Raw genomic sequence first — 27,115 nt, 5'->3', positions numbered from 1 at the left:
TGATTTTGACCCTGGTTACATGAATGTATACATGTTAAAAGTCATAAACTAATGAACTTATTTACAAAACAGAAAGATAACAGACATAGAAAACAAACTCACGGTTACCAAAGGGAAGGGCAGGAGAGGGATAAATTAGGAGTTTGGGACTAGCAGCTAGAAACTGCTATATATAAAATAGGGAAACAACAAAATCTTCATGTATAGTACATAGAGCTACATTCAGTATCTTGTTACAACCTGCAATGAAAAGGAGTGTGAAAAATAATCTATATATGTATAACTGAATCACTATGCTGTACACCAGAAACTAACACAACATTGTAAATCAACTAGACTGCAATTTGAAAAAATTACAAACTTTTTTTGTCTTGCTGTGACATTAGCCTTTAAATGTTTCTTTGCCACTCCCACAAAATCAGTCTTACAAATAAATCAACAAGTACTTAAGAGAGTCCATTGTTCATGGCATTGCCCTGTGTGCAGAGGAAAATGTAAACATTCAGAAGATATGTTCCTGCCCTGGAGGAATTTATATTCTAATAAGATAGAGATAGACAATACAAATAGTAACAGTAAGATAAGTTGTAATCATCCTTAAGGGAGATACAAACGAAGTGCTAGTTTGTGCTAGGAACATGTAGGAGGATAGTCCTTCATTGAAGACATAGCATTTGAGCTGAGTTTTGGAAAACGCAGATTATTGGCAGTCAAAAACAGAGACAAAGGACATTCATAAGAGAAAAAATATCGCACACTTTACAGAATTATAACTCTTCCTATTTTAGCTCATGAGAACTTTGAATCCACACTTAATGAATACTCACATCCTATTTTATTCAATTTTGTGCTCCAAAATTCTTAAAAGCATTTTGGTGTGATGTTCAAATCTCGTACTAGTAGTATTATGGCTTTGTACTTAATAATTTAGGTCATTTTTTGATTCTGCTTTTAATGGCTCTGTGGACAGTAAACCATTCCTAAGACTTAATGTAGTCAACAGATATTAATATGTAAGTGAAAAGCCTGATATTTCTTTAAAATTTTCTATTTACAGACTGAATTTGAGTAAATGGAGTTTTCAGAATATATAATCTTATAAAGTATGTCTGTAACATCTCCCCAAATTGCTTTCTTCCAGTTTTTCCAATTTTAGGTGAGTGAATCAAGTCTTTTTAAAAGCAGTAATCTTTTTTTTTTCCTATAGGTTTTCTGTGAAGACCCTGATTGATCGGTCCTGCTTTGAGACCATTGATGATTCTTCTCCTGAATTTAACAATTTTGCAGCTATTTTGGAGCAGATTCTAAGTCACCGGCTAAAAGGTAACAACGCTAATATATTATTTATTCTCCCAACATCTCTCTTATTAACAAGTTTGAAATTTTAAAAGCCATACAGTCTGGTATATACATACAGCAGCCACGCAGCATCTTGAGAAACATAAAACTGATTTTAGAATGCCTAATCTTTTGACTTTTGTCCCTGATAAAGAATCTCTATTCTTGATTTATACCCGTTTCCAGGATGCATAAAAAATATTGAGTATATTAATTGCTGCATGTAAGAAGCAGAATCACTTTCTACATGTAAATTAAAATAAAAGCTCAAGTTAAAAGGTAGCTTATTTCCAAAGATTACTAGATGGTATTTTAATAAATTTACAAAGAAGCATCCAGGCATTAAGTTTGTTTGGTTAATCTTTTCTTCATTAAACTCGGAATCTTTGAAAAATTTTTAGCAATAAGTAGGTTAAAAAGAGCTATGTAATGGAGATGCTGGACTTTGGTTTTTTAAAAAATAAATCAGTAAATATATTTATGTCAGAAACAAATCTTTTAAGATTTAACAATAAGATAGGAGCTGTGTTCTCTCAGAATTACAAAGTATTTTAAAATTAAAAGTATCTATCTGTAAAATATTGCTGAATATCAAGAAATATTATGTAGTAGGAATCTTAGTAATAATAAATAATAACTTTATCACATTAATTCCATTATCTAGTTTTCCTGAAGGAAACTTGGTCGTTAGAAGTTTTAACTTAAGTTTTTATTATCTTTACAATCTTTATGGTATGGTAGTTTCAAATAAGTAATCTGCTTTGGTAATATAATTTATGAGAATCAAATTTAATCTGAAGGTTAATTCTATCCTGTGTTTTTTCTATGCCAAAAGCATCAAGTTTTACTGTAATTGTTCAGATCAGTTGAACAATCCTGTGGACTTACAACAAACAGTTGAAACTAAATAGGGTAACAAAATTTGAAGTCTTTCAGCCCTAAGCAGTTTAAAATCGGATCCATAAAATTTTCTGTTAAAAGTTGGTTACTCTGTGTTTAAAAGGGTTGTTTATTTATTTTTCTTATTTTTGCTGTTCTGTATTTTCTAAATTTTCTGCCATTAATATGTGACCTATCATAAGAGAATAAATTTTATGAAAACACAGGGTCTAAAAGTATTTTGAAATATTGTCATGGTTACAATATTGTGTAGTGATCATATTTTAAAATTTTATACATTTATAAATAATACTTTACTTTAAAACACATGTAATATGGTAGAGCTTGATATATTTTAATGTTCACAAGTGTTTTATCACAGGGCCTCAATTCCCTTGATGTGGGATACCATTTGGCATATAATTCACTCACAAAATATGTGAACAACTACAACAGCTGTAAACAACTAAAACAATTAGACCATGTTGATATAGCCTTGCTGAGTGATGGGATAGACTCACTGCCATAAGTGGACCCCTCCTGCATGCCTGTCTGCCATCTTCTGAGTCATGCCTCAGCAAAATGTCGATCATAGACCTCTAGGCTTACTTCACCATGAATGTTATTCCTGAGAAGCCAGTGAACTACTGCATTGAAAACAGAATCTCTAGTTGATTTATAGATCAGAATTCCTCTAGTATGACAGACCCCATAAGAAAGATGATTCAGTGAGATTTATGTGAATTTTTTAAGGTAGGTAAGATTAATAATTAATAATAATGTGCTTTTAGAAAAAGTTTCTATAGGTCAGCTATTATGGTCACTGTTATTAGTATAGGTATGAATCATGAGATGATCTATAACTTTCAAAATCAGGTAGTTTATTAAAGATTCAAGTGTCTAGAAACATTCACATAGTATTTTCCATTTTTTGGTATTCTAATATGCAATGAATTGCTTTTACTTTTAGAGAAGTTATGTAGTTATTTTGCTAGTACAGTGTGTTCACTTAAAATTTATTTAACAATTTTTCTAATGTTTTTCTTGATAAAAGTACACTTTTAAAATATGCAAATTCATGGGTTTATAAGATTTACTTTTCTCCAGCTACTTTTTATGTTTGGAAGAAAAGGGCTTTTAGTTCATCAGTTTTTTTTAGAGAAAGATACAATTCACCCCCAGGCACAAAATAGGCTGTGCTGACACAGGTACCATGAAGAGCTTCATTTATTCTAAAAGCCCCATTATTGAAGAAAAGGAGGACTTTAAAATCACATTTATTAATCTTGTTTGTAATAATCCCTTAATAAGACGATGATCTTACTTTTCTGGAATATAGCTGAGAACTAAGAATTAATCACAGAATATTCAGAGAGGCCTTAGTTCATGTCTTAAGTTCAGTCATTTTGAACTTTATTTCTTTTAAAGCGTAATCCTTCTCTCCAGCCCACTCCCACCTCCCGTAATAAAAGTCAGTACAGATGCTGGATATATAAAATGGAAGGTCTGTTGAAGCTGGGTGGGGAAATCTGGCATTTTGCCAGCTCAGCAGCAATCACACTCCACACCCAGCTCCACAGCACCACTCCAATAGCACCATGAATCATAGATTAAAAATCGCTACTCTAGTCTCCCTCCTACTGAAACAATCTGCTCAGTGGTATTTCCTACTGGTGGACATACAGTCTTTGTTTTAATACTTCTGATACCTGGGAACTTAGGATAGTAAGTCCATCACATTTTGGGCAGTTCAGATTATTAGGAAATTCTTATGTATATGAAGCCAACTTATCTAATTATGCTTTGATCTATTTTCTGCTACTTTTTAAAATAGCCTAATAAATATTAAAAGATTACTATTATATAATCCTTTTTCCTCAGTTCCCCTTTTTCTTTCTTCCAGGTATAGTGTCCCTAGTTCTTTCAGTCTTTTGAAGGCACTATAATCTTAGTTATTCTTCTGGTTTATCACTGGTTTACCAGATCTTAAAATCTGATATTGAGAGTTAAGTGCTTCAGATAGGCGAACCTCTATATTAGTTAGAATTTGAGGTTACAGTGACTTTTTGATTTCCACGTCACACTTATGTTCATGTTGAAATTAAGGCTAAGTAAAATTCTGAGGCTTTAAAAAAAAATTGAACTATTGGCTCATCTTATATTTTAGATTCTCTAAATTAGCTGCCTGAGATCAAGTTTGATAGGGGTAAATGCAGTATTATTTTCTTCATCGTCCATTTTAGGGATGGATGAGGTGGCTATGAAAATGAAATTTAGGAGGAATTCTACTTCCAGGAAGGTAAAGTGGACATACTTTCCCCTGTTTCCTCCAGTAAGTATAACCCAAAACCCTGGACCTATAAAACATGAGACTTTGAAAGGTAGGGAGAAGTCTAGGGACTTCAGGACCTTAGGAATGATATGGTGGCCAGTTTCTTGGATTTTCTGGTTGCTTTATATCTAAAATTGAGTACTAGATAAGCCAATTGCCTGCAAATATCAGCAGGCATGTGCATGTGCCCCAAGGACCTGCCCTCTCTAGCTAAAGGACCAGGAATAGTACCAGCCTCGCAGAACACAAGACTTTTAGACAATATCTGCTCTACTTTAGCCAAATACCACAGAGGCACCGCTGTACCACCACCATCCAGGCCAGAAAAGACTGAATGGAGAATCTAGAATTCCACCCTCATGGAGCTGTAACAGAATATCATAACAGCGCCACAGAGTGATATCAGAGAAGACAAAATTGCTGAGACTTCTTTCCTCCTGGCTGATTGTGAGCCTTGTCATTTCTTGCGTTCCAAGGTCCCTAAGCCAATCTTCCTTTTATTCTCCACCGTCAGAATCTTCTTATGTTTGTTTTGGTTGTATTTAGCAAGAGGAAAGTGCATCTACTTTAACCTTTCTGGAACCAGAAATCTCCTTTAAATTTTTTAATGTGAAGAATTGCATTAATAGTTTTTCTAATGTTAATTCATCCATATAGCCTTGGAAAAAAATCTAACTTGAACCTCATGTATTATTTTAAAATGCTTTGTCAGACTTAGGATTTAGTTTGCTAGTTTTTTAGGAGTTTTTATTCTGAGTTTAAGAGCAAAATTTGTCTATAATTTTTCTGTTTGGTACTTATTTTGGTTTTTGTTATCTAGATTATATTTGCCTCATTAAATAAATGAAGGTGTTTTAGCTTTCATTATTCTTTGGAAGAATTTTGCATAAGCTTGGATTCCTCTATTAGGTAGAATTTGCCAGTAAAAACTCTGGGTCAAGGAGGGGACAGTGGTTTGTGTGTGCACAAGTGCAGCTTAACTACTCATTTACTTTCTTTAACGCTTATAGGTCTATTTAGGTTGTTGATTTCTCTATTCTATATCGTATTCTACAGTTGTCAATTTCTTCTATATCCTCCTACTTAATCTCTAGTTGGTTGCAGTATTTTCTTTTAATGAGACACACTTAAAATAGATGAATTCAACTGAATGGTTTAATAAAGTCAAAACTCCCTGAAGAGATCTAGAGACCAAACTTAAGGCCATATTCATATCTTTATGATGTTAAAAGCGAAGATTCTGCTTTAAAAAAAAAAAAAAACTATTCTGTACCCTCATTGTTTGTGAGCCATCCCCCTCCTCTAAAGGATTTGGTACACAGTCATCCCTCAATATCTGTGGAGGATTGATTCCAGGACTCCCTGATCCCCAAATCAGCAGATACCCAAGTCTCTTATACAAGGTGGCATAGTATTTGCATATAACCTACGCATATACTCCTGTATAGTTTAAATCATCTCTAGATTACGTATAATACTGAATACAGTGTAAATGCTATGTAAATAGTTGCCAGTACCTGACAAATTCAAGATTTGGTTTTTTGGAACTTTCTGGAATTAAAAATTTTTTATCCATCCATGATTGGTTGAATGCATGGATGTGGAGGTCCAACAGTGTTTAATTCAGGTTGCTGTTAAAGAATGAAGCAAAAATTCCATCAGTAAATACCTGATATTATTTTCCACACAAATGTCAGCTAGTCGGTCCCCTTTTGCATCCCTAATGTTGGTTATTAGTTATTTTTCCCTCTTTTTTTCATGAGCAGTATTGCCAGAATTTGAATTTGTCAGTTTTATTAGTCTTTCAAATAACTAATTTATGTCTTTGTTGACCATTTATATGTACTAATAGTATTATTGTTTCCTCTATTATATCTTTTTTGATCATATTCTGTTTATACTGAACTCTATGCAGATTAATTTTCAACCTTCTCTCCAAGTACTGCTTTGGCTACATTTACAAGTCTGGAATGTGTTATTTTCATTAACATTCATCTTTAAGTAATTTCTATTTTTAATTATTGTTTATTCTTTGGCTTATGTGTTATTTGAAAGTTAATTTTTAAAGTTTCTGAAAATAGGCACTTTTACCCTTTCATTTTTACTGCCGTGTTGATTGAATTATGGTCAGAGAATTTGGTCTGTATGGCACATTTTTTGAAATTTGTAAGATTTGCTTAATGGCCTGGCTTATGATTAGTTTTAATAAGTGTTCCATATTGAGAAGAATGTGTATTCTCTAATTGCTGATTATGTCTTTCAAATGATAGTCGCATTTTTGTCAGCTTGATCTGTTAATAACTTAGAAACAAATTATTTTATTATTCTGATGGATTTATCAAGTTATCCGGTGGATATATGTTTGTTTTTGCTTTCTGTATTTTGAGTCTATTTTGATGCATTCAGTTTTGGAGTTTTTCTAGATTCCTTTATTTTCTGTTTGTTTTTCATTGTTTGCCTTTTAAGGATTTCTGTGTTTTTGTTTTTTTTTTTCATGTACTTGCTATGTTTTAAAGTGTATTTATTATATTTTATCCAGCGTTTCTAATTTTTGTTTTGTTTTGTGTTGGGAATAAGGAAGATTTTTTCCTAAAATTCCATGTTTCCCACTGCATAGTCAAAGTCTTGCTATCTCTAAAGAAAGTTCCAAAACTTTCTCTTCTTTTCTTCTTTGAAAGTTGTCACTGCCCTTTGTTGTTGATTTCAGTGAACAGTTAAGCTTAATAATCAAAGTGTGTAATGTTGAGATAGAACAAGTCTGGCACCAGTTGTTAGGTGTTCATTAGTTCCTTTTAGATAGTATCTATTGTCATGTAATGAAAATGTTTTTAATCAGGAAAAACTCAGACATTATATCACATATACCATAGTAATATATAATCACTATATTATGTAATATGTTCATGTTTATGTAATACAATATGTAATGCATTATATATTTTTTTAATTTTAGTTACCCCTTTTTACCATTTTCCTTTTTTTACATAAATCCACCCATTTCCATTCTCTAGCCCTGACTTTTAATTACTCTTTTGTTCCTGTAGATACAGGGTAATTTTCTACTTGACTATGAGGTCTCCTGGTATTACCCATTGAAACTATTATTTGGGTAACCATCTCAGTTTCTACTCTGGTTGCATTCTTCCTTCTGTTTCCTCTTTATTTCCTTTTAGCCAGTTCTTAATAAGCTTTTCCTACAGATGGTTTTTCCTCCTTCCTCTTCTGTGTATTACTACATTCTGAATTCTCCATTTCATTTTTCTTATCTCTGGCAAGTTTCCTATGAAAACTTACCTTATTTTTCTGCTGTATCCTTTTTCAGAATGCATGGGCTCTGTTTATCTTATGTCTTTTAGTATACGGTACATCTTACCACATTATAGCCTTCAAAAGTGACAATTGAAAAAGCTAACTGAACCTATGATGCTAGTGAAAATGGAGTCAGTCCACTACTATGCTAACTTTCTGTTTTAGTATGCTTGGGCTAACATAACAGAATGCCACAGACTGGGTGGCATAAGCAACAGAAATTTATTTCACACAGTGCTGGAGGCTGGAAAGTCCAAGACCAAGGTCCTGGCTGACTCATGTTCTGGTCAGAACTCTTTTCCTGACTTGTAGATAGTTACCTTCTTGCTATGTCCTAACATGGCAGAGAGAGAGAGTGAGAGTGCTCTCTGGTGTCCCTTTTTATGAGGACACTAATCCTAAAGGATCAAGACCTCACCCTTATGACCTCATTTAACATTAATTACTTCCTTATAGGCCGTTTCTCCAGATATAGTCACATTAGATGTTAGGGCATCATCATGTGACTTTGGGGTGATCTCAGTTCAGCCCAACAGCACTTTTCCACCAATTGCAGCTAAAAATTCTGGACTGAATTTTTAAAAAGCAGCTACTTGTATACTTTGGAAAGTAAACAGTAGCAGCCAGGTTGGGGAGAGATACTAAAATTTGAAGAAAAACCATCATTAGAGTGAGTGTCCTGTGTATTTTTTTTTCTTCGATATCCTCAGCCTTAACCTGAGGGACCCTTGGTCCTTAATTGTACTGTGGATGCAGAGAGCAGAATCTCTGACAGTAACCCTCTCTTTCTGGCCACAGGATCAGGAAAAAAAGCCTCTGTGAACCAGAGAGTATTGAGGCTTCCCATGTTTTTCTCTTTTTTCTTGCTGCTCTCCCCACAAGAACTTGAGTTGTCCAGAATTGTGCCATAGTGTGATAGGTTAAAACTCAAAGAGAACACCTTGTATTAGGCTAGAGGAATTAGGAAAAGGAGAGACCTGAGAGCTGAAGAGTGTATCAGGGAAGAGAGCACTGACCAGCGAAAGTTCTGGCCTCCCAGCTAAGAATATGAGAATTGAGCTAGGGTACAAACTGCTGCCCGGGTCCCAGAGCAGCATATATGTGAGGAAAGCCCAAAGAAATATAGCTAAGGATTTATGAACTGAACTTACATTGGAATTTCTTCCCACATAAAGCAAGAAAAAACTTGGCAGTCTGATTCTAATTGGGTTGATTGCCTACCAAAAGGAAAAACAAAAATCAAGATACGTTAGGGGATTTTAACAGAATTTAGTCTAAAGATAATATTTAAAACATCCATTATAAAACTTGAAGTTACTTTATATACAAAGAGCCAGAAAAATATGACCAGTTGTCAGGAAAAGACAAAGATGCCAGTCTTGAGATGAATTATCAGGCAAAGATGTTAAAGCAGCCATTATAACCATGCTCTTTGATGTAAGGTAAATATTCTTGAAATTAATAGATAAAGAGAATTTCTGAATTGAGAATTTAAAACCTTGTAAAAGGCCAAGTGGAAATTTTAGAACATAAAAGTAAAATATCTGAAATAAGACATTTACTAGGTGGGGTTCTGTAACAGAGTGGAGATTATAGAGCTATGTATGAAGTTGAAAATAGAAATTATCCAAACTGAAGAATCAGCACTTCAGGGACCTACTGGACAGTAGCAGAAGATGTAACATTTGTATCATTGGAATCCCAGGAGAGGGGGAAGAGATTGGTGCAGAAAATACATTAGAAAAAAATAAAGCTATAAGTTCCTGGATCTGGGAAAGACATAAACTTACAGATCAAGAAGCTTAGCAAACGTCTGAAAAGGTAAACTCAAAATTAAGCACTCCCCAGATACATCATAACCAAACTTCTGAAAATAAAAGACAAAAAATCTTGAAAGAGAAATATATTATGTATAGGGAGCAACAATTCAAATGACTACAGGTGTTTCATCAGAAACCACAGAACACAGTGAAAGAATTGCTTAAGGTTCTGAAAGAAAAGAACTGCCAACTCAGAGTTCTGTATCCTCACAGAGGAAGGCAAAATAAAGAAATACTCAGATGAAGGCAAATTAGAAATTGTTATTAGTAGACCTGGTCTAAAAGAAATGTTAATGAAAGTCCTTCAGACTAAAAAAGATACCAGGGAAACTTAGAACTTTGTGATGAAAAAAGAACAACAGAAATGGTAAATATCTGAGTAAATGTAGCAGATTTTTTTTTTTTTAGCCTCAAGATCTTTAAAATAATAGCTATTGAAAGCAAAAATTACAGCATGTCTTGGGAGGTTTCAGTGTTAGCATATTTAATATAAATGACATTTAAAACAAAAAGGGGAAAGTAAAGGGATCTATATGGTCATGTATTTTACTTGAAATGATAAAATACTAACTCTGAGTAGACTGTTAAAGTTTAGGTTTTACATTGTAATCTCTAAAGCAGTGACTATAATAATACTAAGAGAGCTAGCAAAAAGCCAATAGATAAATTAAAATGGAATGCTGAAAATACTCAAATTACCTAAGATAAGGCAGGTATAAAAAGGATAAACAGAAAACAATCAAATAGTAGACCTAAATCCAATTGTATTAATAGTTACATTAAATATGAATGATATAGAAACACCAATTAAATTAAAATAAATTGGTTGGGTTAAAAAAAAACCCTCATTATATAAAATTTAAAAACCACTTTAAATATAATGATGCAGATTGATTAAAAGTAAAAAGATAGAAAAAGATATTCTATGCAGAAACTAACCAAAAGAAAATTGGACTACATTGACTATATTAATATCAGATAGTGTAAGTTTTCGAACAAGGAAAATTGATGGGATTGATGGTGAACTTCTACATAATAAAAAAACAGTCAATTTGTCAAGAAAACATAACAAATCCTAAAATATGTGCAGCTAACAACAGAGCTTCAAAAAGCAAAAGCTGATAGAACTGACTAGAGAGTTAAAAACAGAAAAATCCACAGCTGTACTTGTCAACTTCAGCACTCTTATGGTAATCAGTAGGTCAAGTAGACAAAGTCAGTAAGGGTACAAAAGATCTGAACAGCATTATTAATCAACTGACTTAAAATTGACATTTATAAAATACCCCACCCGATAACAACAGATTCTATGTTCTTTTCAAGGGCAAATGGAACATTCAAGAAGATCTTATTCTGAACCATAACACAAACCTTAACAAATTTGAAAGAATTAAAATCATACAAAGTATGTTCACTGACTCTAAATGAATTAAACTAGAAATTAAGAGCAGAAAAATATGAAAAATCACCAATATTTGGAAATTAAAAAACCTTATAACCAACTCATGATTCAAAGAGGAAGTCTCAAGGAAAATAAGAAAGTCATTTTGAACTAAATGGAAAATAAAATGCATCATATCAAAGTGTATGGGGTGCAGTTAAAGAAGTGCTTAAAGGGATATTTAAGGCATTAAAAGCTTATATTAGGAAAGAAGAAAGGTTTAAAATCAATAAGCCAAGATTGCACCATAAGAAACTAAAAAAAGAAGAAAAAATTACACCCAAAGCAAGCAGAAAGAATAAATAATAAAGACAAAAGCAGAAATTGATAAAATTAAAGACATAAAACCACTTGAAAGGCAGGTTGTTTTAAAACATTAATAAAACTCATAAACCTCTAGTTAGACTGACCAAGAAAAAGTGAAAACACAAATTGCCAATATCAGGAATGAAAGAGGGCTTATCATTATAGACTCTGCTTTCAAAGAATAAGTAAATACTATGAATGACTCTTACCATAAATTTGACAAATTGGATGAAATAGAGCAGTTTCTTCAAAGACAAATCCTAACAAAACTTACGAAGAAATAGATAATTTGACTAGTCCTGTATCTGTGAAAGAGGTTAAGCAGTCAGAAACCTTTCAACAGGTGTAACTCCAGGCCTACATGGTTTCACTGTTGATTGTGACCAACTACTTAAGAAGGAAATAATAATAATAATCCCACTCAATCTTTACCAGACTCTAGGAGAGGAGAGAATACTTCCCAAGTCACTTTATGAGGTCAGCATTAGCCTGATTCAAAACTAGACAAAGTATTACAAGAAAAGGAAAACTATATGCCCGTGCCCCTCATGGACATAGGTACTGGAATACTCTATAAAATATTAACAAGTCAAGTCCTGGGATGCAAGGATTTTCAGTATTTGAAAATCAATTCATGTATTTCATTTTATTTAGACTAAAAACTAAAAATCACAGAATCATCTCAATAGGTGTATGAAAAATCATTTGACAAGATTTAACTTTAATTCATGATAAAACATTTCTGCACACTAGGTGTTAGAAGAGAACTTCCTTAAAGAGTCTTAGTGCATTTGGATTACTCCAATAGAATACCATAGACTGGGTGGCTTAGAAACAAGAAAAATTTGCTTTTCACAGTTCTGGGTACTAGGGAATCCAAGATCAAGGCACTGGCCTGGTGAGGGCCCACTTTTTAAGTTCATAGACTGCCATCTCTTCACTGTTTTTCACTGTCTTCACATGGTGGAAGGAGTGAGGGATCTTTCTTGGTCTCTTTTATAAGGGCCCAAATCCCAGTCCTGAGAGCTTGTGATGTGATAACTTCTCTGAGACCCCACTTGTAAATGCAGTCACTTTAGGGATTAGGTTTCAGTATTGGGGGGGACACAAACATTCAGTCTGTAGCAGGCATCCACAGAGGCCTACAGCAGGGTTTCTCAACCTTGGTACAATTGACATTTTGGATAAGATAATTCCTCTAAAACTCAACATTGTTAAGATGTCAGTTCTCTCTGTATTGATCTATGGATTCAGTAGATTCTCAAAGTTTTAGCAGGCTTTTCTGTAGATATCAAGCTGATTCTATACATGGCTAGAACAAGTAACTAGAATAGGCAAAACAATTTCATAAAGGAAGAACAAAGCTGGACACTCACGACTTATTGTCAAGATAACAGTGATTAAAAGAGTACGTTATTGGTGAAAGTTTATATAGAGGGAGCAGTGGAATGGAATAGAGTCCAGAAATAGATGAACACAAATACGCTTGATTAGTTTTTGACAAAGATGAAAAGGCAATTCATTGGTAAAATGATAATCTTTTCAACAAACAATACTGAAGCAGTGGGATTATCATATGGCAAAAAAAGTGAACTTTGACTCATACCTCACACCACATACAAAAATTAATTCAAAGTGGATCATAGACTAAATGTAAAATGTGAAAGTATAAAAATCTTAAAAGTATAGAACATCTTTGTTATGTTCAATTAGGCAAACCGATTTCAGATATAACAATAGAAGCATAATCTATAAATACAAAAAAATCATGTTTAGACCTCATCAAAATTGAAAACTTTTGTTCTCCAGAAGACACCATTAAGAGACTATCTCCAGAAGATACCATTAAGAGACTATGACAAAGGATAGGCTGGGAGAAAATAGTTGCAAATCACATATTTGACAAAGGGCTTATATCCAAGTATATAAAAGTAAAGCCAAGAACTATAAAATAGTGATATTATGAAAACAACCAACCCATTTTAAAAATGGGCAAAAGATTTGAACAGACACTTCACCAGTGAAAATATACAAATGGCAAGGAATTATGAAATGATGCTCAATCAGTAGTCATTTGGGAAATGCAGTTAAAACCATAGTCAGGCACTACTACACCTGTACTGAGTTCTAGTGGGCCAGTGGGGAAATTGGAACTCTCCTGTGTTACTGGTGGGAATGCAGAATGGTTTCCCAGAATCTCGCCTCTTTACTCAAGAGAAATGGAAACTTAGGTTTCCACAAAGACCTGTTTATAGCAGCTTTCTTCATAATCAGTAAACACTGGAAACAACCAAAAATCCTTCATGTGATGAATAGATCAACCAACTGTTATATATCCATGCAGTGGACGAACTCAGCAACAAAAGGGAAAAGTCCTGTTTTTGTGCACAACAAACTGTTTGAATACCAAATGCTAAGTGAAAGAAGTGAGACTCTAAAGGTTAGAGACTGTATGATTCCATTTATATGACAATCTAGAAAAAGCCAAACTGTAGTGTCAGAGAAGAGGATCAGCGGTTATCAGGGTTTGAGGTTGGGGGCATCACTTATATAGTGTCAGCATGAAGGAGTATTCTGGGTGGTGGAACTGTTATGTGTCTTATGGTCATAGTTACATGACTCCTTGCCATTTAAAAAAAAAATCACAGAACTATATACCAACAGTACATTTACTGTAAGTTAAAAATATATTTGTAACTCCTCTAAATTCTGTTGCTTCCCATTAAAACATTTTATAATGGGAAGGATCCCACTGTTTCATTACAAAACTTAAAATTCCCACTCCTTGATCCTCAGTTACTTTAAGAAGTTGGGTAGTTTTTCATAGAGCACAGTAGAAAGAAACGCCAAGGAAGGTTCCTTTACCATCGCTCCACATTTTTCTTGGCCAAATGTAACTCTTACTTTTCCTCTGCTTTGGAAATGAGTCATAGTGTGAGTTTGTTATTCTTTTTCTGGAGTAAATACCTTAAATTTGACATTGCACATGTGCCTTCCTGTTTTTTATTTTTTACCTTTCCCTTCTAATCTTTTCCACATATACACACAATAATCTCTTAATCCTATTCATTCTCTTATTTGCAGTCCCTCTACGCCCTGTGCTAGGGTGTGGAATACAAAGATTAATAAGGTGTACTTTCACAGGAAACTCAGTTTGGGAGGACAAAGGAGGATACATTAGTTAAGTAGTGACATACACTAGTGTCATTGAGTCATAATAGAAGTACTAATGAGCATGATGTAGTGTGAAAGAGTGAGTAATCCATTCTCCTTGATGGGTCAGGGAAGGCTTCACACTGGAAAGAGGCATTAAAAGTGTCTCATATAAAAATTTAAAATTTCAATTTTCAAAATGCCATATGTGACTTTGATTATAGGAGTGTGTAGTAGACCAGACAGTTAAAGAAATGTGAAATTTAGCAGTAAAGGAGTCAGAAGCAATCTTGTAACTTCAGCTGGGTGGTGTGGGGATGGGATACAGTTGTGAATTTTGTAAAGGTTATATGGAAAATAATTTGATTAAAATGAAAAAGCTTCTGAGTATCATACAGGACTAAAGCCTACCAATTGGTAATACACTACTAATTAAGGGGGAAAAATGACCAATTATAATGAGATAGTATGTCCAATTTTCTGTAAGTTAATCTGCTAATTATACTTCTTGACATTGGGATTGCTGACTCATATTCAATTTAAGATTTTGCCTTGATTCTGAACATTGTTTTCCAGTTATACTTACGTATGGAGAATCCTTTTTTGTTTTTAAATTGCTGTGCTCTAGCTTCATCAGTCTTTTCCTTTTTCTTGACTGTATGGGATACATTGCTGTCATAGTGCACCATCCCACTGGTTGTTCCCTCTGTATGGAAAACACTTCTAGATGTCTGAATGGTTAACTCTTCCATCTGTTTCAAACTGCTCATTGAGGCCCAAACCCTCCCAGCCTACTTTAAATTAGAACTCACCTCTCTCCTCCTTTCACCCCAAGCACTCCTGACCTCTTTTCCCTGTGCTGCTTTTTAGGTCTTAACTTCTAACATGTTACGTGATTTGCTTATTGTGGTTACTGGATATTGTCTTCCTTTACCTCTGCTAAAATATAAGCTTCATTAGGATGAAGCTCTTTGTCTGTTTTGTTCATTGATGTATCCCAAATTTCTAGAACAGTGTGTGGGATGTGGTAGTGAATATTTGTTTGAAAGTAGAACTCTGAGAAATTCCCATTTCTTAATCCCTAGAGTAATAATCTTGGGGTTTTTTTGTTTGTTTGTTTGCTTTTCTGTGTGTTTTTTTTTTTAATAGAATCTGGATTCAGACTCTTAAGATGAGGTAGAATGCCTGTGACTTGACATTTTAGAATTTCTCCAATCCAGCTGAACTCTTATGATACCTAAGCATTGTTCAGGAACCCTGGCTTGAACCTCAAAGCTCTTCCTGATTTAAACGATAAATAGTTACCTCCCCATGAGGCCACCTTTTGAAGTGCAGTATAAACACTGTTAGAAACAATGGGTAAAGATAAACCTATCCATTTGGCTTTTGAATTTTCTTTGTTTGTTTTTGAAGGTTTTCCAACTTTTGATTCTTGGTTTGCACATAAAATGAGACTTGAATTGTTTCTGTAGTAACATATGAACACAACTCACCCAATAAAACCCACCTACTCAGGCCAAAAAACATGATATAATAGATAAGAAAGTGGCTCAGAAGGTTACCAAAGTTTGGCTTTTAGACAATGGACAAGGCCACTCCGAGAAACACCCTTTTAAGTTATGTACTTAGAAATTTAGGTAAGCTTCAGCAGATTTTATATCTCAGAAAAATCATAATATTCAAAAAATTCTTGAAGCATCTAGGGTTATATGTGGCATGGTAAATTTGGTTCAGCATCTTAAATTGTATAGAAAATAAAATGAACCTCTATATAATGTAGTAAATTTAAGATTCAGTGGTAAAGAAGCAACTATGTAGATTCTAAAAACAGAAAGTTTCAGTCTCTAAAGCAAGTATGGTGAGAAAGTTAACTGGAAAAATTTAAGTATCACTCAAATTTCCATATTCTTCATGTATCTTTTTTGATTAAAGTCATATTCCTATATTTTATTCAATGTTAAGCTTTACAGCCCTTATCATTTCTTACTTTTCTGATGCCTTTTGAAAAGCCTTTTTCTTCATTTTAAGATTTTATCCCATACTGGCCATGTAGACTACTTGACTTCGTTTGCATTTCTGTTACTGATCTATTTTTTTTTTAAAAAAAGGAAGGAAAAAATAAAATAATAAAGCTCTAGCATGATTCCTTAATTTAACCCCTTACTGTATATGTACTTTCATCTTCTTGAGCTAACAATCATTTTTTGCCTTTTCTTTTACCCCTCTCCTTGTAAAAATGACAAGAGGTTCACATATGAAGTTGTAGGAAGCATTAATAAAAACTTCCAGAAGTTCCAGCTATAATTACAACTGGCAGCCTTGTATATCTACCATGTATAGTGTGTGTAGATGTGCATATTAATATATGTGTATATTTATATTTTCTTTGTTATGGTCTGTATTTTGCCCTAACTGTAATATTCAATTTCGTTTTGCTTTTTAGCATTTTAAAACTTGAAATTAAATTCATATAACATAAAGTTCACTATTTTAACCATTTTAAACTGTACAGTTTATTGGATTTTGGTATATTCACAATGTTGTGCAGCATCACTACTGTCAGTTCCAGAGCATTTTCATTTACTTTCTTAAAAGAAACTGTATGTCCACTAAGCAGTCACTTCCTTTTGTCTCCTCCCCACCCCCCATTTCCTGGAAACCACAAATACACTTTTGGTCCTTACGGATTTACTTATTCTGGACATTTCATGTAAATGAAATCATAAAATATATGGTCTTGATGTTTGGCTTCTTTCGCTTAGAATAATGTTTTCAAGGCTCCTCCATGTTGTAGCATGTATCAGTACTTCATTCATTTTTATGGCTGAATAATATTCCATTATATGGATATAACACATTTTGTGTATCTGTTAATCATTTAATGGGCATCTGTATTTTTTTTTATAATACTCTTGCACACTCAATATACTAAAGTATAGTGTAAACGTAACTTTTTTTAACATTTTTTATTGATTTATAATCATTTTACAATGTTGTGTCAAATTCCAGTGTTCAGCACAATTTTTCAGTTATTCATGGACGTATACACACTCATTGTCACATTTTTTTCTCTGTGAGTTATCATAACATTTTGTGTATATTTCCCTGTGCTATACAGTGTAGTCTATTCTACAATTTTGAAATCCCAGTCTATCCCTTCCCACCCTCCACCCCCCTGGTAACCACAAGTCTGTATTCTCTGTCTGTGAGTCTATTTCTGTCCTTTATTTATGCTTTGTTTTTGTTTGTTTGTTTGTTTTTGTTTTTGTTTTTTAGATTCCACATATGAGCGATCTCATATGGTATTTTTCTTTCTCTTTCTGGCTTACTTCACTTAGAATGACATTCTCCAGGAGCATCCATGTTGCTGCAAATGGCATTATGTTATCAGTTTTTATGGCTGAGTAGTATTCCAATGGGCATCTGTATTGTTTCCACTTTTTTCTCTTGTATATAATGCTGCTGTGAACATTCATGTACAAGTTTTTGTTTGAGCATATGTTTTCTATTCCTTTGTGTATATTTCCATGTCATTTTTAAACAGATGAATAATATTCCATTGTATGAATGAAGCACAATTAATTTGCTGTTTATTTTTTACCAGAGTTTCCCTTTCATAAACATGCTATTATATATCACTGAAAATTTATTTTCATATAGTTTTCTAATTTCTTTAAAATTATTTTCTACTAAAAATAATAGCTAATAAGTTCTTAGAATTGTAATTACTGGAATTAAAGGGTATGTGCATTATTATATATGTACTATGTTATGTTTAATATGTTGTTGCTCTATTAGAAAAGTTGTACCAACAATAATGTATGTGGTTATTTTCCTCATATTCTCATTGTACTATTTTTAATATTAAAAAATTTTAATTTGATAAGGGAAAATATAATCTTTTTTGATTTTCTATTAATATGAAGTTTATAAAACATTTTGTTATTTTAATGTGTTTTTATTTGCAAATGAGATTGAATGTATGTTCACACTTATTAATCTTTTTTTCCTTATTTCCTGATATGATCTTTGCCTGTTTCTTTAGTGGGGTGAATTTTTTTAACTAGCCTAGAATAGAAAAGAAGTAATTATTTGCATCACAGTTACATTATTTACATCATAGTTATTTACATCCACAAAGACTGGAACTAGTCTTAAATAGCCCATTTTAATCAATGACCTCTTTTCTCCCTTGATACTGGTCTTCTTACATGAATACTAGTTTATTATTTCTTTTTATTCTTACTTTTCGTTTGAGAGTTTTTGTTTCAAAACATCTGAAATATTTTTCTTGTCTTAGTTTTATAATATTTTATATAATTTTGAATGTCTAAAATTCTTAAACACACAGTCCCACATACTTGGTTGTTTGTTTCTGTTTGAACCTATGTGATTGTCATAGTACTCTTAATTACTATGTTTGCTGTAGGCATTTTTAGGTGCAGAGCAAGAAATATACCTCAAGTATTTGTACTTATTAGGAGATATAGACAGAATAGTCTTTATATTTTATAACCATACCAGAATTTTCAAGGAGTCATTTTAATTTCCAAATATTTTCTTACTCATAGAGGGAGAGATTTATTAATGGTTTTAAAGTTTGTTATCCTTGGAGACTTTTTCAGGTTTATTTTACATGAACTTCATTTTCAAAACCCCTTCAAATTAAAGGATTCCAAATTTAGGTTTGGCTTCTGAGAGGGAGTACCACATAGAAGAAAGTATTATGAGAAGACTTATTTTATTGATAAAATTGCCTAGGATACTTTTAGTGTTTTTTTTTTTAATATATGAGAGAGTTAAAAATTTTTATGATTCTACCGGCTAATCCAAATTCTTGGATTTGCCAGGAACTGATGGTCTCTGATGGTAGTTCATGTTTATGTTTGTTTTTCTGTGTTTGTAGTCCTTTGAGCTTCTGCTAGAAAAATAATGGGACATTTCCAGTTTTACCGTATGATTTTTGCAAATTAGCAGAGAGCAGCTTACTGTACTTGTAATGATCAAATTGTATTTTATTTACTTTCAGTATTGGAAAGTTGTTTTCTAGTTAAATTTTTTTGTTGCATGATTTCAGCAACAGTTTGATCACTTTAATGCTCAAATATTGCTCATTGAAAGGAAGTAAATGTTTCTCATTTTCTAGAACAGGGAAATGATTGTACAATTTAATGGACTTTTGTTCATTTTGGAGAGTATCATAATTTCAGTTCCTACGTTTTTCTGATTTTCTAATTTCAGTGAGTTGCTCACTCATATAATCTAATATTTTTATTTTATTAAAATTCTACAGTTCTTTAAAGTCACTATGACTTTTCAAATGTAAAATATTTGCAAGTTTTTGGTGCTCAGTTTTTTAAAAAAATTGTTGAATCAATAAGCCACGTACTTTTGTTTCTAATATACCTACCATCTACCTATAAATGTCATTTTAAAGCAAACTTAAAAACTTTAAGATGTTATATATAATATTACACTTCAATTTTAGAAGCATTAAGAAATGAAAAATGGCCACGTAGAAGAGAAGATAATATTGTTTCATTGTTAGCTGAATTAACAGTGCATATTGCAGTTGTAAATATTGCTTCACTGAATATTTTTTCTCTTACATGTAAATACATGGATGAAGATTCAGAATTTCAAACAATAAAAACTTTTATTATCAAGGACAGAATAGGGTATATTCTATCTGGTATTGCCAGTTTAAAAAGAAAACTTGTGAAAATCCTGACTTACTATCTGATAACTTATAACCAGTTTTGTTATTTGCCTTATAAATGGCAGTCAGTTTGCAGATCGATCCATCTCAGGATCTTGTCTGGAATCTGTCTTGGATCACGTACAAAGTCGTTTACTTGTAGCTTTATTGCAAAAGTACGTATAGACACAGAAAAGAAAGTGAAAATTAGACTAAATACAGCAAAGGCAAAAAGTTCACCTTCTACGTAGCTGTTAACATTTATCAAATTTTATCAGTGATGATAATGTAACTCAGACATCAAAGAAATCAGAATAAATAGAAAGCTGAAGTTGGAACAAGGGCTAACATGAAAACTGGAGGACTACATATCATATTTATGGATTAGAATTATATTCAGTCTTATCACCAAGGCCAATTCATTTGTTTAAAGAAGTGGTCAATAATCTTTTCTGTATGAGGGCCAATTTCCACATTAATAGAAGGATTATAAAGTTGTATTTATTTTCAGTTACTTGTTTTTGAAAATTACATACTTTTGGGTCAGAAAATACTGTATCTTCAGTATGATTAAGCATTCTTTTATTGCATATCCATCTCTGAGTAGATCCTTCTTTTGGCTGAAATTTTAGAAACTAAATAACACCTAACATAATAGTGTATAACTATAATCCTACATTTGAATGAATTTTGTTTATGAACAAAACACTTTATTTGGTCTTGTCTCAACTGTATTGTCTTAACATTATATACTTTAAATATATAAATAGATTTTTTGTACTTTGTGTATAAATGTATCTATATCTTATATGTGATATTGCATGTATTTTATGTTATAAATATATTTAAATAAAATATATAATTAAATATTTAGTATCATATATTTTAAAACAAAAGGCTTTATTTCCATGGCAAATGAGAACATTCTACTAACAAGCACTCCTTGGGCCACTTTGAAATAATGTAAACTTTGTTATTCACTTATATGTATATTTTCGGCAGAAACTAAGCCAAGGATTTAAATTTTATATGAAAGATATTCTCCTCAGTCACACTGCATGTTTACTGCCCCATTATTTTTCCTGTTCCTGAGGCTGTCAGTGAGAACTCATTACCAGCCAGGAAAACCAACTGACTGATTCCTTTCCATCTGTTGGATCTTGCCTGTAGCCAAAAGAGGAGATCAGCATGAGGCTGCAGGGAGCAGAGAGAGGTGCTGGCGTCTGGGCAGGCTCTCTCCGGGCCTCTCCTTGCCCATCTACCAAGTGAGACTGGTGTTGAAATTTGACTATAGATAGTTTGGAATCTGGTGGATTGTCATTTGGTCTGGATGCTTCTGGTTACTTATAACTGACCTAAAGTGAGATATTAAATTATGATGAAAGCAATTAATGCCTACAAATAAGTAAAAATGTTGTATTTTTAAAAATTTTCACATAGTGTTTAACAGCCAGGATCAACGTCATATGCATAACCAGGGCATAAAGGCTAACATATTAACAACTTAAACCTAAACTATAAATTGAGTTTTATAGTAGATTCAGTAATTATTTCCCATTTTGTACCAGGGGTTGATTAAGCTGTGATATAAATCTGGACATGATATATCTTATTTGATACATTTTTTGAAATAAAATTACTCGAAGTACAACTTTCCTGGAAATTGTTTTTACTTTGGTAACTTTTTGATTATCTAAATGACTACAAATAAGTTATATAACTTTATTTTCAAGCCAGAGCTAGTAAATGTGGTTTAAACATTAAAAATTGGTATTCTTAATATTTGCAGTGAAAAGTATTGTGTTCTGATTTACATTTAATGCTGAGAGGTTTTCATTTTGTTTGTTCTAGTTGTAGAAAGAGCATTATGTTCTAATATGGGCTTCAGCTGGGATGTCTTTTGGTTATAGATTCTTTTGGATAATGTATTTCCAAATTTAATATTTGTTTAACATGACACAAATGGAGGTAGGAGGATAGAGAGTGAATAATAGAGATAAAGAAATGGCCAGTAGCACAACTGTATATATCTCCTTTCTTTCATTTTTCATACATTACTGACTGGCTAGTTTTTGTTTAGTTTCATGAAAGGTCTAAGTATTTGGAAAGGTGTGCGACCATGTCCTATTGGAGTTTTCAGTGTTTGCTTATGAAAGAAGAAAATTTGGGGGGAATATGACTTCAGAAATTTTGCTTGGGAGTCTTCCTGTATAATTATAATAGGAATTTCTAAACAATGTAGGCAAGAATTTATAGTACTTTTCCAGCTAGTGATTGTTAAACAATAATTGGAATCTGTAGAAAAAACAGTATTTTGCATAAAGTAGGCACTTAGTCAACATTAGTTAAACTGAAGAACATTTTGCTAGATATTTAAGTGCTGTTCTCATAATTCAGAAAAAAATATACAAGCTTTCTTAGACCAAAAAAAGAGAGAACTGCTCTTCAAAATGAATATAAATTTTAGTAAAGTTAACAGTGAAAATGTGTATTTATTTTTAAAGTTAAAAACTTTCTGAGCCATGTAGTTCAATAAATGAGTAATTTTCCTAACCAATCTTATAAATTCTGAGGTGCAAAACTAGCAAATTCAGTCAGGCATTTTGTTCATTTTGCATTATTTCAGTATTGATTTTTTATATTTAGATAAGAATGATGGAGGTGAAAGTAAACAGGGAACAACTGCTTCTCAGTTATGTCTATGACTTACAGACACCCTAGCCTCTCCAACAGAATAGGCTACAAGGGACCAGCTTGATTTACGTGCGGAGTAGAGCTCATATTCATCTGAATAAAGTTCATTTTACTTATTAGGTAAAAGTGGTTACTTCATCAAGATGATGTGTATCCATCTTATTTGGGCTATTCAGTTTGCTATTGTAAACTTGATGTCAGGTTTCTTAAATCTCTGTGTGTTGTTGTTGTTGTTTATTTCTTTAAAGAGATTTCCCAAAGTTGCAGATGGCTGGCTCATCTCCAAATACCTCTTCAAGGTACTCTATGCTGGTGCTGCCTCCCGCCACTGAGCTGCACGGGAGCATGGAATTGACTTACTGGGGAGGGCTGTATCAGTTAAGTGATCTTTTTTAGTACATTGCATGGGTTTTGCAAAGCTTTCTGCTTTGTTTTTGTTAATCCAGAGGGCACAACTATGCTTATGCTAATTTTTAAATTAAAAGTTTTTTGTAAACCCACACAATATAATAATCAATTTAGTTTCCTTCTCCTATGTGACCCCCTTCCATATTTCTAGTAAGTTCGATAGTTTTAAGCACAATTTTATTTATCAAGCATATCTGTGTTATTTATATTTTATTATAACTGTTAATAATATAAGATTTATTGGTTGTTTTCTCGATTTTGTAAGTGCTTTGTAGTAATATTTTTCTTACATGCAAACTGGGTCTCAAGATAGCTGTGTGAATTGGCCAAAGTCATTTGGCAAAACATACATGGGAGCTGTCAACAGTAATTGTGTGACCATTCTTGAACCACTGATAGGAATATATTGCTTAGCATGTCTTTATTTAAAACTATTTATTGAGTTCCTACTGTATGCAAAACACTGCTAGACCTCTGTACTATTGACCTGGCCTTTTATTATATTTTTCACTTAGAAAAGAAATAGTCACTTTTAAAGATCACTTACAAAAAGAAAGGATGGAAAATAGAAAAACGAATGTCTTCTCATTTCCTCCATCCTGATTTGCACAAACAATAACTTTGAACAGTTTCTTTTGTTTTATGTTCCCTATGTATAACCTTAATCACTACTGAAACATATTATGCTTGATTTCTTCAGGGCTACACATTTACCTGTAGCTCTCTGTGTGGACTTCAGCCTTCAGTACTCCAATCCAGTCTACTAGTATTCTAAGCCTCATATTAAAAATGCTAGTGGAAGAACACAACAGAACCTTATACTCTACTTGGAAAGATAGTAAAATTATTGGGATAAAAAAGCCTATTGAGTCAAATTCAGTTTTCAGAGTTTTGGGTGAACCTGGTTATCTTTCTTTTTTTTTTTTTTTTCTTGGAAGGTTAAGAATTGGCTCATTTTTATGGTATAGATACATACTTAAGATGTTTTTTATAAATTCCTTATCAGTGAACAGGACATGAATTATCAGTAACAAAGGATGATAATTATGTTTTATAGATTATGACTGTAATTAGTTGGCTAAATTATTTACTTGAGGCATCCTGTAACATATAGAGCTACCAATATTGTTTTATAGATTATGACTGTAATTAGTTGGCTAAATTATTTACTTGAGGCATCCTGTAACATATAGAGCTACCAATATAAGTACAATTGAGTATCTTATCTAGACTCAGACTTCTCTAGATTCAGCTTGAAATGTAATTAAATTTATTATTTAAAGTGTTTAAATTTCTTTTCTTTTTTTAAGAACATTAACATGAGGTTTTATTTAGAAAATTGATCAAGGTCATAATTTTACTTTCAAAGCCAAGTGATCTAATAAATATGAACTTCAACTATAGTAGTGCTTTCTTTAAAGGAAAAGATTCTGACCTTGCAGAAATGGTAATTTTCTCCAGTCGAAAATGTTAAACTGATTTTCATAATTAGCAGTAAGAAATTTAGAATTGCTGCTACAGAATTTAATGTGAAAGGTTAAACATCTAAAAATTAATATATTGGAAACGGTAAATCTACAAATAACCAATTTCCTTTAAGTATGTGAAACTGCAGTGATATTACAGTGACTTACTAGTTTGATGGGTCTTTCTTTTATTGCTTATCTAGATGAATAGCAGCTCCAAGGTAATAGTCTTTGATGTCGTCATCTAGGTGATAGATTATAACACTAACAGAACTTTAGCTTATGATACCTGTCCTTCATTGGCTCTTTACATAGCTAAGCACTAATACCAGTGGTGGAGAAAGGAAGTCACTTAACAGATTCATTTGTATTTTATATTATCAAAAGATATGTCATTAGCCACTACTAAATAGAGAACCACTTTGGAAATTTTAGTTCTTGTTTTTAGAAGGTCTCATTCTGGCCATAAAGATAAAAGCAAAACACAACATAATGCATGATTTGAATAGGTGTCTAATTTAAATAACATAGAAGAGCAATTTTAGAGTAACATTGGACCTTAGAAGTCACAGGCCATTTTTAGTGCTGAAATTGAGGCAGTTCAGTGGGAAAGACATCACGTAGCTGGTTAGTAGCAGATCACCTGTTAGTCTAGCAAACGTTCACCACTTCTGTGCCTAAAATGAATTAGAGTTGGATTGATAGGTTGGGAATAAGTTTTGAAAAGCTTCTTTAACTTTGTCATTGGTAAAAAGTCGACTTCTAAGAACACATAATTGAAAGCATTTTATACACCTATACTTGTCAGCAACTTTAAAAAGAGAATTCTGTTAGTGACAGCATGTTTCTTCTCTGAAATAAAATTTCTTCAAAATACAGGCTAGTCAATTTCTTGCTATGTGATTTGCTTTTGTGATTATTTTCAAAGGAAATGAGAATATCTTTGGAGTGTATTCAATAATTAAAGGCATGATCCGCTTGTAGCTTTGTATTTTAATTTTCCTGTGGAACACTGGTTACAGACTAATTTCCCAAGTACATCTTTTACTAGCAGTTAATCTGTATTTAAGTAAAAGTGATGTTCAAGTAATAATATCTCAAATAACCAATTGAATAGGTCTATTATTTTTAATTAAATTCAGTCCTTTTCATAGATGCAGAAATCATTTAATTATTTAAATAAAATCCCAGGATTCACAGACAATGTACTTGTGAGTTTGTTTGGAGGTTCTAACAAGTGAATCCACCTTCTCTTAATCAAAGCAGATCCTTCTGAACGTGAAAAATTCAGTGTCTTGATTTAAGCGCTTCACTTTGGAAGTGATGCTCGTAGAAGGGGAAGGAGGGCAGGATCCAGGCAGCCATCCTCGCATCTTGTTTGTTGAGTAGATAGAAGTGTTGTGAAGACACTACTGGTATATTTAAGGCTCTGTAAGTCATGGAATATATCATTCTGTTAATTGTTTATTTTCTCGGTTTGTAATCTAGGAAATCTTGTCATTAACTTTTGGGTAGCATATCCCACACATAGCAGGAGTCCTAAGGATGTAGCGCCCATTCCTTTCCTGTTTAACCTAAGCCTACATTTTTAGTTTTTCTGTATCTTTGTTTCCTCTCTTGCAAAGTGGGACTTTGTTATGTTCTTTTGGTTTCCTATAGCTCTGACTTAAAACTTCTCATAAATTATTTTCCTCAGCCGTGTCAAACTCATGAGAAGGTTTAAAATAAAGTTACCAGAGAAACCTTGTGATTCTCCCTTTGAGACACTGGCAGTGGCTGATACTCCATTTCCTGAGAGAAGGGCAGCAGCTATCCCCATTTTTAAATTACAGAATGATCCCAATTAATAGAAGCCAAGGAAAATGAGTCACAACTAGATTTTAGGGAGGTAAATGTAGAATCGTTGATGTGGGAAAAGGTTGGATTAGGGAGTAAATTTTAAAAACCTTTCTAGATTCTAAGCAAGTGATGGGGAAAACTTTGCATCTTATTCCCACTTTGTTTGTAATGCAGGAGGAGCTTGGGTACCTTAACTATTTGTATGATAATAGTAATAAGACTAGTAATAATTGTTCACATCTGTACTGGTTTTATACAATTGCTGCACATACATTATCTAATCCTCACAACAGTGTTATCATGTAGATACTACCATTATTGTCAGTTTATGGAAGAAATTTGGACTGATAGAGTGGACTCAAGTCATTGGCTCAATATTGCATATGTAGAAGGTGATCTAATTCTGGGCCACCTGGCTCAAAAGCCCATATT

The 27,115-nt window shown here is 32.8% G+C and overlaps 1 protein-coding gene across 5 annotated transcripts in view; it reads left to right on the top strand.

The window, feature by feature from the left end:
• RUNDC3B (RUN domain containing 3B) overlaps positions 1-27,115 on the top strand; it is a 121,534-nt gene that overhangs the window by 18,631 nt on the left and 75,788 nt on the right. For 3 of the 5 annotated variants that reach the window (XM_031454844.2, XM_031454840.2, XM_064487608.1), the window contains exons 2-3: positions 1,208-1,323; positions 23,219-23,269. In XM_031454844.2, the coding sequence (XP_031310704.1) occupies positions 1,208-1,323; positions 23,219-23,269 (167 nt within the window). The remainder of the gene's footprint in view (positions 1-1,207; positions 1,324-23,218; positions 23,270-27,115) is intronic. The other 2 variants (XM_031454845.2, XM_031454842.2) reach the window with 1 other exon arrangement.

Source organism: Camelus dromedarius, chromosome 7 (assembly GCF_036321535.1).
Source record: "Camelus dromedarius isolate mCamDro1 chromosome 7, mCamDro1.pat, whole genome shotgun sequence".
In the NCBI taxonomy this organism is placed as follows: Eukaryota; Metazoa; Chordata; class Mammalia; order Artiodactyla; family Camelidae; genus Camelus; species Camelus dromedarius.
The sequence above is the reverse complement of the archived record's forward strand: the minus strand, read 5'-3'. Positions and strand labels throughout refer to the sequence as shown.